The 14,837-nt window shown below is 38.3% G+C and overlaps 1 protein-coding gene across 1 annotated transcript in view; it reads right to left on the bottom strand.

Annotated features, from left to right (window-relative positions):
* RXFP2 (relaxin family peptide receptor 2) overlaps nucleotides 1-14,837 on the bottom strand; it is a gene marked incomplete at both ends in the record, with an annotated part of 66,970 nt that overhangs the window by 1,252 nt on the left and 50,881 nt on the right. The window contains 6 exons of the mRNA XM_079775703.1: nucleotides 1,475-1,693; nucleotides 4,949-5,359; nucleotides 5,963-6,192; nucleotides 9,400-9,471; nucleotides 11,116-11,187; nucleotides 11,295-11,366. Coding sequence (XP_079631829.1) covers nucleotides 1,475-1,693; nucleotides 4,949-5,359; nucleotides 5,963-6,192; nucleotides 9,400-9,471; nucleotides 11,116-11,187; nucleotides 11,295-11,366 — 1,076 coding nt within the window. The remainder of the gene's footprint in view (nucleotides 1-1,474; nucleotides 1,694-4,948; nucleotides 5,360-5,962; nucleotides 6,193-9,399; nucleotides 9,472-11,115; nucleotides 11,188-11,294; nucleotides 11,367-14,837) is intronic.

Below are 14,837 nucleotides of genomic sequence, written 5' to 3'. Positions count from 1 at the left end.
GCAATGGAGGCCAAAGGACATTTCAGTCCTATTGAATTTGAAATGTTAGGACATAACAATTGAAATATTTGGGAAGTTGTGGTATACTGAGACTGTTCATCAAAGTCCACAACTGTCACCAGTAAATAGATAACTCTGCTTTCTGCGTACAACTGACTCCCGAGTAAACTCACATATTCTTATGGCTTTTGCTCTTGCCATCCAGCAAAGGTTCCCAAGTAATCAGTCCTGATCTTCACTTCTACATGTTCTGTGGCTAGAGTCCTGCTGGGAGACTAAACTATTGGTTGAGGGGATTCTGTGGATGCCATGTGTCTTTTTTTTTTTGCATTGGACAAGGTCTCTCAGGACTTTGTGCACCAGCCAGAGGGACATAAGTTGTTACTTGGATAGTCATCACTCTTTTACAAGGGCTTCTGATATGTCAACCACATGTTTGGCACTGGTGTGCCAAGATGATTAAGATATAATCCCTGCCCTGGATAAACTCCCCATGTAGATTTGCAAAAGGCTGAAACAATGAGTTGAATATAATCCCAAAGCTGTTTCAGAAAGTCGGGCTAAAGCCCTGGGTGGCCCCTAGTTGGGTATGATTTCTAGGTCCCAGAACAGGCTTCAAATATAATCCTAACTAATGAGGAGGTTATTTTCTCTAGTTGAGTAGGAGAGTGAGCAGGAAACCTGGCCTCCTGGATGAGGCACCTTCCATGGAACACCTAATGCTCCAGGGAGCCCAGTGTGATGACTGTTTGGCCAGGACCACGGCATAGACTCGTGGCTCTTAATTGGATGTGTGCCTCAGAATCACAGAGGCCCTTTTCCAAAACACACATGTAAGGGCCTTAGCCCCTGTGGACTGAATTCAGAAGCCCAGGGAAGAACCTGGGCATAGATATTTTGATTTTTCACATGTACTCTTGGTTAAGAACTTTTATTCCATTCAGGGAGAAGCAAGACACTAAGACTGTTTTTCTCTCTCCTGTTTTTTTATTATACTTGTTTAGATTGCACCACTGCCCAGTTTCTCTTTCTTTCTTTCTTTCTTTCTTTCTTTCTTTCTTTCTTTCTTTCTTTCTTTCTTTCTTTCTTTCTTTCTTTCTTTCTTTCTTCTTTCCTTCCTTCCTTCCTTCCTTCCTTCCTTCCTTCCTTCCTTCCTTCCTTCCTTCCTTCCTCCCTCCCTCCCTCCCTCCCTCCCTCCCTCTTTCTTTCTCTCTCTTTCTTTCTTTCTTTCTTTCTTTCTTTCTTTCTTTCTTTCTTTCTTTCTTTCTTTCTTTCTTTCTTTCTTTTTTTCTAACACTGCCCACTTTCTCTTGTATAATACTGAGTATAAAGCACTGAGGGAAATAATGACTGTATTAAAGTTGTAGGTATTTATGGAGAATTTCTGGAGGATTGTAAAGCACTGTATTCTGGCCTCATCAAACAAAGGGCATAAGAAGGCAAAGTGTACTTGGGAATAAGAAAAGGGACTGACCTGGTATTTCCACTCGGAAGAGGGAAAGAATTTTAATTACAAACACAGGAATCCAGCAGATGGCGTCAGAGAACACTATAAAAAAGAAACGGTTTGCAACAGCCACCTCTCTTCCAATGTGACTCCTCACTTCTGAAGTCTGCAAGGCCGTTTTATGAATGGAACAGAACATAATACCATAGGAAAAGACAATGATGAGAAAAGCCAGCAAGTTCACACCTGTTGGGAAAAGCACAGCTCTTAATATCTCAGGAGTGCAGGTCAGCAATGAAATGCTGTGTTACTGAGCTGTCCGACACAGTGCCTCTTTCCCTGGATCTACAATAAGCACTCTTTCGTATCATCTCAGTGGTACTAGGCTGAAACCCTGAGTTCAAGGTTATAAGCTGGAATAAACAAAAAGAATCAGGTTTGCCAGATCAGAAATATATTTCAAATACATAAACCATTTATGAAGAATTGTAGACTTCTGAAATTCAGATTTGGGTATCATGAGGTCAATTTTAGTTTTGTAAAGCAGAAAAGAACTATTTTTGTTTCTAGTTCTCTGCAAATTCAAAGACGTAAGGGATTACTGTAATCATACGTACATCTCAAAAAATAAGTATGACTCCATTCTTTTACCTTATAAATATGAAAAAGATAAACTTGAAATATCAAGAAGATAATAGCCTCAGAAACATTATTCCTCATATTTTTGGGGGGCATTAACTAAAAATAATACATGGAACAAAAATGTCATTTTTGTTTATTTTTCTTCAGATTGTTTATAATCATTAAACTAAAATTCAAAACCTTGTAGATTTGTTTTAGGAAAAAAAGGAATAAGAAAAAATTAAAAATTCAATTTTGTGAATTACTCTTTTAGAGTTAAATATGTTCAGAAGATTATCATGTAAGCCTGACTTTGTAGTCACTTTGTTATGTTCTTGCTATAGGAGGTCACGGTTCGATTCCTGGTCAGGGCACATGTCTGGGTTGTGGGCTCGATCCCCAGTGTGGGGTATTCAGGAGGCAGCCAATCAATGATTCTCTCTCATTATTGATATTTCTATCTCTCTCTTCCTCTCCCTTCCTCTCTGAAATAAATAAAAACATATATTTTTTAAAAAGGAAAAAAATTTAATTAAAAAAATCCTAGGAGCAATCATCTTATACCTTACGGTAAACATAAATTTTGCACATAATATCAAAGTTGTTAAAAATGTTCATCTGACTTAGATTGTAACTAAGACTGGTGAATCTAGGGGAAACTACTATACATTCAAAATGTTCTGTTAGTTTTATTCAAAACTTTTCATTTTTAATGGAATCTCATTATGAAGCCATACAAGATAATTTTTAAAGATTGATTTATCTTAAGCCTCTTGCCAGAAAGTTGAAAAAAAAAACTGTTAAAGAAGATCCTTCCAATGGGAGGGAGGAGTCATCTGTAATACTTTCAACAATAAAGATAAATTAAAAAACAAAACGATGATCCTCCAGTATAAATTCTGAAAATAGACTTACAGAAAGGATCAAACTATTTGTTCTGAAGGCACCAAAAGAATGTGAGATATTAACAGCAGGAGAAACTGGGTGATGATATAGGGACACTGTGCTATCTTTGCAACTCTTTTCCTCTAAATGTAAGTTATTCTAAAATGTAAGATTAATTTTAAAAATTGTATGTTCTTATATTCTTTCGGCAGAAAAGTGCTTAGGGGAGAGAGAGAGAGAGAGAGAGAGAGAGAGAGAGAGAGAGAGAGAAAGAGAGAGAGAGAGAGAGAGAGAGACTATCTTTTTATCAATACAGAATATATCACAAGTACTAAAATCCTTTTAGCTGACCCACACCTTAACTATAAAATCTGAACGTCTTTCAGCCTTCATCTGGGCCTATTCGCTGGCTTTAGGTCTCTGAGGCCTCTGTCTTTTCCTGAACACAATCTCTGCTTTCACTTAGCTAATACCTCCTCCTTCTGTGGGCCCCAGTTTGGATTCATTTCCACTGGGAATCCTTCCCTGGTACCCAGATCTGGGGCTCCTAGAACATGCTGTATTCCTCCTTCAAGCATTTGTCAGCCTGTGACGTAGGATGTGTTTACTTGTCTTCATTCTCCTTTCTGGCTGCAGGTCTGTGAGGACCAATCTGTTGTATCTCCAGTACCCAAAATTGCTTCATAAATTCATGTTGGATCAATGAATGTAACATAATGTAACGCAAAGTAACATAACATACTGTGAGTGTGTGTGTGTGTGTGTGTGTGTGTGTGTGTGTGTGTGTGACTCTCTATGAAGTGCACCTATGCTAGAAACATCTTACAATATCCTAGGAGGAACATAGCCATGAAAAATAGCTATAAAACAAGGTAGTATGTGAGGAGTATTATTAAAATGGTGCAAATAAGGTGTTTTACTTTTCAGAGGAAGAAGACAAGGAATAGGTGGAGAAGACCTGGAAATAGTGGCTAAGGCCACTCTGTGGTGGGCTTTAAGTGCTAATTTAAACTTGACCTTGGTAGTAGCAAGATTTCATTGAAAATATCTGAGCAGAGGCACTTACAGTTCTTTCAGTCCTCAGGGAGGGTGAACAGTGGTATTTGCCACATGAATAGGAAAAAAGGGCCCAGAGTACAAAAGACTAGGAAGGGCTAATGTCATTCAGGATTCAGGTGACAAGGTTTTTAAAGGAAGGTGGTAGCAGTGGATTGAGAGACTGGAAGAAAAGAAAGCAGAGGCATATTTTGATAAAAAAATTTGTGAAAATGAGAGGACAATAGAGCTTATTGACCAACTGTATGGGAGGAAAAGATGAGAAGAGGAAATGGAAATTATAATACTCCCCTAAAGAAAGGACTTGGGAATGACTTTAATTTTAAGCAATTGAGATATATATTAAATGATAAAAAGGTTTTTAACCTTATTGGTCCTATAAGGTTAAAAACCTTTTTATCCTTTAACCTTTTTATCTTTCATTTGTAACAGAGAATATATGGTCTTCTTTTCTTTAAAAAAAGGGGGAGAGAGACTGAAAAAACTGAAAAAAGAAGAGTTTTATGAAGTATCATGTTGTTAACTTTTGAGCAGCGTTTCCCAAAGGCAACAAACCTTTCTGGAATTGCCACTCAGATAATCTCCTGTGAGTTATTATTATTTAACTCATATGTAAACTGTAAAACAAAATGAGTACAAGTAACTTGGTTGGGTGAGAGGACAACTAAGTGACCTAAAATTTTTCCAGCTCAAAGGTCTGGCAGAAAATAAAAAAGCCATCTAGAGATCCTGACAGTATGGATTTTCATGCTAAATCTCTATAATAAAAATTTTAATTAAATTTCTGTAAATATACAGTAAGAACTTTATTTTAAAAAAGGGACAGAGTCTTGTCTATAATCATTTACTTTCTGAAATAAGTAAATATGCTGAACTTTCTAAACTTTGTGGTATTTCTACCAAGATTGTATTTGTTAAAAAATGAAAAATATAATTTACCTAGGAAAATTCCAAGAGAATACCCTTTGCTTCCACTATCTTCAGTTTGATCATCATAAAGTGGGAAACATACTCCATTTTTTCCATAAAAGTTTCCAAAATAATCATCATTCCAAAATGGAATCACAGCTATTAAAAATCCCACAATCCAGATGCCAATGAGGATGAGTGCAGTGTGCCGTTTTCCAGGATGAATGTTACTGAAGGGAAAGACAATGGCCAGGAACTTCTCCAAAGTCAAATATGTCAGCAACAGGACAGAGACTTCAGTGGACAGCATGGCCAGGACACCCATGAGGCGGCACTGTAAACTCTCCATCCACAGCAATGCATACTTCTGGTACTGCCCACGGTATTTTAGGTCAGAAAAGCCCACGAAGAACAAATAAACACCCATCAGGCAGTCTGCACCTGTTAAGGAATGGATAAAGGGTACATTGGTAGTTCTCAGCATTTTTGTTTTAGTTTTCTAATTAGGTCTACTTCTTTCATCCTCTATTAAATGAACGAATATAAACACCTACAACAATACCTACAAATCTGGACTTCAAAAGGTATATTATTTCTAAGTACCATGCTATGTCTTAGTTTTATAATTTTTTAAAAAGGTGGCGGGGGAATTGGGGAGGCTAGTTTTTAAACAGTAAACAAATATTACTTACATAGTTAATAAAAAGAATAATTTTCTGGGCTTGAGTAGAATGGGTGTTATTGTAAATTGAGGGTTAAACAAAATTTAGTTTTCTAACTCACAACCTGTCCTCCAGAATTCATCCCTTGATTCTTCAGCTCTCTATGACCCTATTTCTAAGACATAACTCCCAGGAATGGGTACTAGTTTCCTGAAAACTCATATAAGAACAGAGCAGCCAAAGATAATAGCACCATCATACTTTTAAAAAATTGCCCGACAGGTATAATTTAAATTAAATGCCTTTAGTTGAAGGCCAGTATATACCTAATTTACAGCACATAGAAGATATCCTAGATCTATGTGAGAGGAAACATACTTACAACAAAGAATTTTGATGGACATAGCGTGAGTCGTGTTTTCAGCTTTAATGAAAGATCTCATGCCAATGACAAAAAGATTTCCAAAGCAGGTTATGAAAGCTATAACCCAGACACATATTCTGAGGATATTGTTAGCCAAGAGGTCCTCAAATGAAGAAATGCCGTCAGTCAAGGGCATACATATTCGGACATGGGGAGCATAGGAGCAGTATCGAAAGTTTTTGAAATAACTAAAGTCAAAGGAAAAAACAGAGTCACTTTACAGCAATGACACAGAAACCACAGTTGCAGTCCCATCAGGTATGCAACTTCCCTAGGTCTGTTTGTTTTTGTTTAATAGAGATCATGTAATTTAAGAGTTCTTCATGGAATATATGTTACTCTAGGCAGGGTGCTTCTTTTAAAAATGAACCTACAAAAATAGAAATTCTGTGGCTTGTCTGAGGTGAGTCAGGGGAGGACATGAGAATGTGAAGTCTCCATCACATTGGATTATTATCTAGGGTGTTATTATAAAAAGTAGGTTGTCAAGTTGATTTTGAGCAAAAATTCAGGGGCTTGGGTTTGGGATGCAAAGGACCTACAGTAGGTCATAAAAACATTCCTGTCTTGTACTTAGTTTTAAGTATACTCATGTAAACTAGCCTCCTTATCCTTGGCAGGAAGGGAGGGTCTCTGAGAAAACTCATTCTCACTGGAGCTAGGAGGAAAAGCAGCTGCCTGAAACACAGATTTCTTTCTATGGATTAGAAAGAGTTAATTTCTAGAGGAAAACATAGGTTTGTTTGTGATCAGTCTATTTATGATCCATGTGTGTGGGTCAAGCATTTGAATTGGGGAGGTTGTCTGGCTTATTGCCATTTCCGAAACCTGTGTGTTCAGGATTTTTGCCCATAAAGCTCATTCTATTTTTGTGTTTTTTACCACCTCTTTTAGTTCATCTCTTTTCTTCTAAATCTTTTCATTTCCTTCCCCATCCAGTTGGTAGACCAGCAAGTTAAACAAAGCCTGACTTTGCCACAGCTTCAAGGCCTCCCATGATGGAACCCCTGGTTACCCAGGTCCTTCTTACCTCCTTGGCTTCCTGTCTCACTCCACCCAGACACACTGGCCTTCTTCTAATCCTCAAACAAGCCAGCTCACCCCCTTCTCAGTATGATGCTTTTGCTTTTCTCTCTGCCTGGAAGATTTTTCCCTCTTCCCTCAGATGTTCAGGGCTGCTCCCTCCCTCCATCAAGGTCCACTAGACTATCACATTCTTTGACTTCTCTGTGGACTATCACCATCCTCTCTCTATGCCTTCATCTTGTTGTACTTGTCTTCATAGCATTTATTAACTACTAGAGGCCCAATGCACGAAATTCATGCAAGAGGTTCAGCCCTCACAGCCCCGGCTTCATCTGGAAGGTAGTACGGAAGGACGTCTGGAAGGACATCCAGAAAGTCGTTCGGCTGTCCATTCTAATTAGCATATTATGCTTTTATTATTACAGATTTGTTTGTTTACATGTTTACGTTCTGGTTCTAAAAGATCCACAGGGCAGGGGCAGACACTTGTTTCTCCTGGTCATCCTGAACGCTCAGATCTAGAACAGCGCCTGGCACATGGGAAGTACTCAGCAAACACTTCTTAGATGAGCTAATGAATGATGCATAATTTAGTGCTGGGATGTTATGTAGAAAAATTGGAGGCAATACCTATCCCTGAGCAGCTTACAGTCTAGCCTCCCCATATCATCTACCCAATTATCCTATATAATAAAGAGGTAATATGCAAATTGACCATCACTCCAACACACAAGATGGCCGCCCCCATGTGGACACAAGATGGCCGGTAGAGGAGGGCAGTTGTGGGTGATCAGGCCAGCAGGGGAGGGCAGTTGGGGGGAACCAGGCCTGCAGGAGAGGACAGTTAGGGTGACCAGGCCTGCAGGGGAGGGCAGTTAAGGGTGATCAGGCCAGCAGGGGAGGGCAGTTAGGGGTGACCAGGCCAACAGGGGAGGGCAGTTGGGGGTGATCGGGCCAGCAGGGAGCAGTTAGGCATTGATCAGGCTGGCAGGGGAGTGGTTAGGGGGTGATCAGGCAGGCAGGCAGGCGGTTGGGAGCCAGCAGTCCTGGATTGTGAGAAGGATGTTCCAGATTGGAGAAGGTGTAGGCTGGGCTGAGGGACACACACACACACACACACACACACACACACACCACCTCCCCACCCACCACCCTGTGTACGAATCTCATGCACCGGGCCTCTAGTAGATGTATAACTGATATATAACTCTTGTTTTCCCCTTCTTCCCTAGAATCCCTGGCATGCATTGAACCTTTGGTTCTTTCAGGAATTATGTCCATTGTCTTCAGATAGAGCCAGCTAGGATATCTCAGTAGTTCAGCCTCTTTTCCCACTGTGATTTTGGCACTGAATGACAAGTGGAAGGGTTGGGGTTATGGGGTGAAGGTGTTTCAATAAGTGTGGACAAGGAAGATGAAAGAACTAGGCCACTTAGTAGGACCTAAGTTAACACATTTTCTGTTTGTTGTTGAGTCCTCTTGACCTCAACCTAAGGTTCTCTATCAAGTTCTAAAATGATTGAATTTCTCTATTCTAAGACCTCACATTCTGCCTGCAACAAGGAAATGAGAGCCTCCTTAAATATCTACTGGTGCCACAGAAAGAGAAATTGTGAAAACCATGCGAGTATGCATCAGACAGTTGTCCTTTAGTAATTACACCTATGGCACGGACACAAACAAAATGTGTTCTCAAAAGAGCACCTTCACACCAACCATTTCAGCCACTTGCTGCACCCAACTTGTAAGCTTACTTCGAATTCTCCCTATTGTTGTGAATAACAATGGTTAATTTTTGAAATCATGAACACAGAGATTACACAGTTGATAAATAAATAATCATGTCATAAACACATATATTAACACAATGTACAGAGTGCACTTTAGTCAAATATATTCAAGTGAGTTATTAAAAACTACTATAAAGATTAATTACCTCCATTTTGAAGTGCACTTATAACAGTAACAACACCTGGAATTTATATAGGCACCTTTCTTCCTAAGGGCTCAAATCTTAGAGCAGCCGACTGCTCACTCATGAGAGGTGAATTAATGTTCCCAGGTCTCCTGAGTACCATTGAGCCATTGACTTCATCTTGTGTAATGTGTGGCACTCTGGCACCCTGATCTCTTATTGGGCCTCAATTGGATAAACAGCATGTTTCCAGAGAGAAGTGTCATTCATGTCGGCACATCATAATATTGAATTCTATTTGAACAGGGACCAAAGGTGACAAAATTAAAAAGTTCTCAATAAAAAGACTTTTCTTGCACCAAAAACACATTGCAGTGACACACGAGACAGTTTGCACTAGAACATCTGCGACATTCCACCATGCGGTCTTCTCCGTTCTTTCATACATACATACATGTGAGAAAGATTCCTCATGGGCTGAAACATGCGTGTGTTTATATTTGGAATCTCTATCCTTTCCAGGTCTCTGGAAAACAGGCACACAGGTTTCATGTTTTTAGGGTATTACTTTTTAGTAATTGCATTTTTTTGTCCTTCCTTAATATTACCTTTCAAAAGCCTATGTTACCAATTCAAAGTAGGATGAGCATTTCACAGTAAGCTATCTTAGAAAATTGTCATTTCTCCTTATGCCTCCTGTACACAGTTTACTTTGTCACTACCTATGCAAAATTACATTCGAATACAACACTGTCATTTATTTCTTTGGCTTAAAAACGGCAGCGGGGATTTGCGCGATTATGACCTTTTTGGGGTGGCAGGAATTAAGGGAGTGTGCCTGTTCTCAGGAACAATAGTTGGGAGAGAGGACGATCTAAAATGAGAGAAACCTTTCACTTTTAAAGTTTATTGTGAAAGGTGTTTGATTCTCATTCCATTTCTTTTTGGTTAATCTGAATAAGGATTTCTCAACATGCCCCTGAGTTTTCCATTGCCCGTTGAGTCCTTCACAATGGAACTACCTTGCCCTTTGGTCGTCAGAAACAAGGCTTAGAGGAGTAACAGTGCTACGGAGTCCTCTCAGGACCCCTCCTGCAGGAAACACTCGAGTCCTTTAAATGGATTTTCCCCTCTTCTTTCTTTTGCTCTCTAGTTTTCTCCTGGACTTATCACAGTTTTAGCTTTGCATGGATTGTGTGATTATTTGAATAATAACCTATAGTTTCCAAATGAGCAGAAGCCGCTATATCCTGGTTCTTAAGACAACAAGTGCTATAAATAAGTTGGTGGCCAATAAATGTGAAATAAATATGTAAATAAATTGTTATAATAAAATTAATGAGACAATAAAGAAAGCAAAGAAACATAAAAAGAAAAGTTTGGAGTAAATAGTTACAACTTGACTTTTCAGAAAGGCATGGTGTGATAACTTGATATTTTGCCTTTCAGAATTCAGTAATGGGGGATAAGGACACATACGTAATAACTTAATCAATAAAGAAATTTTAAAAAATCAACAGAATTCAGTATGTGGTGAGTGAGAGGAAGAGTCATTTTGTGCACATTCTGTCTATTCTTAACGCATTATTTATATATTTTTTGGTTTTAAATATTCTGGCTTCTGGAAAGCAACAACCAAGTCCTTTAAATCAGTGGATGCTCATTAACACCTGAGAGAGAACCTAAATCTTGCATTCATTTTCAATAGAAAGCAATTTAGCAAGAATAAAAAGTGATAGTAAGTATTGGTCTTTGGAATTATATGAAGAAAGGCTTTAGGCTGAGATTGGGTAACACGGTATACGCTCTGTGTAAAAACATAAGGTGACTGACACTACTTGCAGCTTAATATGTTTGAAAATTTAAAATACTAAACAAAATTAATTGTCTGAATGTTCATCTTTGTGGCACAATTTTTTCCTGCACTGATTAAAAAGTAAAAAGCATTCTCTGTAGGCTGATAGAATGTTGATTGCTGTAGGAAAGGGGACAGGGAAGCAGCAGCAAGTCTTCCACAATTTGTTCTTCACCCAAGGTTTAATAACTAAACAATTACAAATTTAAATCTCTATGAAAACTGTAGGATGAGATTTCCCATATGAATTAGATATGTTTCTAAGTGAAGTACATCCACTAATATATAATCAGCACACTGTCATATTGCACTTACAGAGACTGAAGTTGTTTAAGACTTTCAAACTGGTTCTTGTGGAGATACAAGAGAGGGTTGGACGACAGGTTCCTTTTGTTCCATTAGAGGGAAGAAGGAAGGAAGCGTCAGGATGTTATTATTTTGGAAGCTTAAGATGTTGCCATTTAAATCTGATGGCGGTGGCAAGAAGAACTCACAGTTTTTGTAGAAGCTTCAGGTCTTTAAAAATATGGGTTGGTAGCTCCGTTATCATATTGCTAGACAGGTCCCTATTGGTGACAGTGAAAATCCAAAGCAATTATATTGGAAATAGATGACATGATTATTACTCCTCACAAGTTTCATCATCCCACTTGACATAATAGAGAATATGATTCCGTTTTTTAACCAACCTGATAACTTGTTATACAACCAGCCTGTGTGAGTCAGCCAAATTAGTGTGTTTTCCATCACTTTCAGACATGTGACATTTTGTTCAACCAGTTCCTGTCTGGAATTTTCTCTCAGCCCTTTTCCAACACATTCCCAACCTGGCTTCAATATCTACTTTGATTAATTTACTCTGTTTTAGTATGAAGAGTACACTTTGACAATTCACTGTTTTGTAATCCTATTTGGTTCATATATATGATAATATGTTTATTCAACTATAAGCTTTCTGAGGTTAAGACCCACACCTTCTATTTATTTTATATTCCAACTAAGATAGCATTACTGTGTATACTATATTTGTCCAGATAATCTTGAATGGGTAAATTCACACATTTTTCATCTCTTTTATATGGTACTATTTTTTAAATAAGAAATTGAGAATTTAGAATTAAATATAATAGGACAGTCTGATCCAGAAAGAATCAGAGGGAAGTTTTTCTGAAGAATGAGGAAAAGAGATTTGTCACAATCAGAAGAAATCAGGAATTTTTAAGAGTCCAAAATATCCTTCTGAGCCAGAGAAGATGTTAAAGCAAAACATGTGAAATTGCCTAAGAATCAAACAAAAGATCTTATTTATTTTTGATGTTTTGGAACTGCTGGTCAATGTGTGGGAGCTACAAATAACTAAGACTTAGCTCTTTCTCTAAATAATATTACAATTAGAACAAACAGCTCTATTATGAATCAAGGAATGAATGAAACAAGTGCTATTATAGAAGTACAGATAAGAAACAAAGGAAGAAGTCCTCAAACTTGACCTGTGAAATTAAGAAGTGTCTGAACAAAGCTGGATGATTTTAATAAGTGGAACAAAAGGAGAGCAGCTTTTCAGTGGAGGGTTAAATTAAGCAGGATCACAGAAACAGATGCTCAGAAGTCAACTCATCAGGATTCAGCAAGTGGTCCAATGTGTTGGAGGATAGAAAGTACGGGATGGAGAGGATGGGGGTCTGAAAAAGCACATACAGACAAAATGGGAAGGCCATGAATACTTTCTGAGTCAGTATGTGCCAGAGTAGGGTCCAGGCATCAGAATCAAGGAGGATGCTCATAAAAAGAGCACATTCCTAGTGCCTGTCTGTAACTATCACATTGGAAGTTCCAGGGGTGGAGGGAGGAGGAGCCATGCATTTAAAGCCAGAGCTGTGATTTTTTTGAACATTAACATCTGAGAATTGTGTCAAGGATTTTGCTAAACAGCATGCAACAAGGATGGAGGATATTAAGTAGGACAATGGCATAATATGCTATAGGTTGTGGAATGTTATAAGTCTGTCAGAATCATGAAAGATAGACTGAGAAGCTAGAGTCAGAGGAGGGAACCTGGCAGGAGACTTTGACCCTGGACCAGCTGAAGAGGGTTTAAGGAAGGGCACTGGCAGGGCTTATGGTCTGTAAGGACATGAAGTGTAAGAGATTTAGAAGAAAAGGGAGCAGTCTTTGAGCCTGGCTGCCAGGAGGGTGCTGATGGCACTAAGATAGATGTTAAGTCTAGGGGAAGGAATTGGCAGTGGGTAAGAGTTGTTTTAACAGATTGTTCTTGAGTGATTGTGATGACATTCAAGTGTAGAGGTCCTGCCAGTTGGGAATTCTGACCTGGCTTTAGATGGAGGAGCACGCTTGGGTCTTGGCACAGAAGGAAAGCCACAGGTGTGCAAGGATAAGGGAGCCTGACAACCGAGTAAGGTGACAATGATCTTGTACACCTAGAACATGTCCTGCAAAGTGCCACACTGAAAAACAAAGGGCAGTCTCGGGGGAGACAGGACTTCAGTGGCTATTCCTCTCCAGGAGGGGTTGGTGTCATGAAGGCACAGTAAAATGACCTAACATTTGTGTAAACTCAAGAAATATATATGCCTTGTTCAAGTTAATTCTTTTAACTTCTAAATTTCTTTTATCTTACTGATATTATGTGGTTGAAACACTATTATTGGCAGTCTCAAAGAAGCAATGAGGTGTCTCTTAATTAGGCTCTTTTATTTGTAGCAGGAGTGGCTCTAAGTATAGGATAAGAGGAAAATTAGGAATTTTTTTCAAAATGTGGACTCCTTACCACTGTTTTCTGAAGTTTGCATATAAAACCCATACCTATTTGCTCTGAGCTACTCCTCCTCTCCAACCCATAGCCCAAATCCATATCCATCCCCCAAGATCTGATCAGGAAAACCCCTTTGAGAAATGAGCAAGCTCTTCTGAGTGAGCAGCCCTTAATTTTTTTGCCATAAAATGATATTTTTAATTCTAATGCAGTGCCTTGTACACACTAGGCACTTAATAAATATTTATGGATTTGGCTTATGACACTCATGAATTAAATGGAAGTATCTTAATTGTTAATGAAATTCATGAATTATTTTTCAAATTACTTGTTTTTTGTGTTTTGTTTTGTGTTTTTTGTTTTTTTGTTTTTTGAGAGAGAGAGAGAGAGAGAGAGAGAGAGAGAGAGAGAGAAACATTGATGTGAAAAGAGAAACATTGATCAGTTGCCTCCCATACATCCCCAACTGAGGATTGAACCCACAACCCAGGTATGCTCCCTGGCTGGGAATTGAACCCGCCACCTTTCAGTGTATGGGACTATGCTCTAACCAACTGGCACAGCTTTCAAATTACTCTGACTGAGTTATTTCCCCCAGTCTTTTCTGAATGTCAAAATAAGGTATAAAAAATGGGGAAGAGGTTAATTAAGAAATTAATTTCTGTTTTTAGACCTCACATCAGAGGGAGGAGCTTTCTTCCCTAATTGCCACTATTTGTAATACAATATAATTTTAACTTCCCATGAAACACAGCTATGTGGGTGATAATGAATTAATAACAATACAGATGCTTTTTTCAAAGGCTTATATCTACAAAACATGTGTTTGAACAGAAAAAGGTCATGAGCTCTCTGAATCTCCTTCAATGAGCCTAAGTCTCATTCCCAATGTCAGTGTTTGCTTCATCTGCTCTTGAAGTAATAATTTCTCAAAAAATAAAAGCATCTCTGTTCCTTTCTTTATAATTTGTTACTAGTATTTCAGTTAGTCAGTTATTCATTCAGCAAGCATTTATTGAGAATTAACTACACTTTAGTCATTAGAGATAATAATCACTGGGTTTAAGGAGCTATGAAAATTCATTTATTCCCAAGCACACATATACATGAATTACTCAAAGAAAACAGGCAGGGAAATTAAAGTAGGTTAAATCCATATTAAGCTCATGTCTAAATTTAATTTGCTTTTGACTTTAGGATAATGTTGGTTTTCTTAATGGATTTTGAATCTCCAGTAGTCTACAGGATTTTGATTGCTACTAGT

Source organism: Cnephaeus nilssonii, assembly GCF_951640355.1.
Source record: "Cnephaeus nilssonii genome assembly, chromosome: 6".
Lineage (NCBI taxonomy): Eukaryota > Metazoa > Chordata > Mammalia > Chiroptera > Vespertilionidae > Cnephaeus > Cnephaeus nilssonii.
Note: the sequence above shows the minus strand (reverse complement) of the source record. Positions and strands in the feature narration are given on the sequence as shown.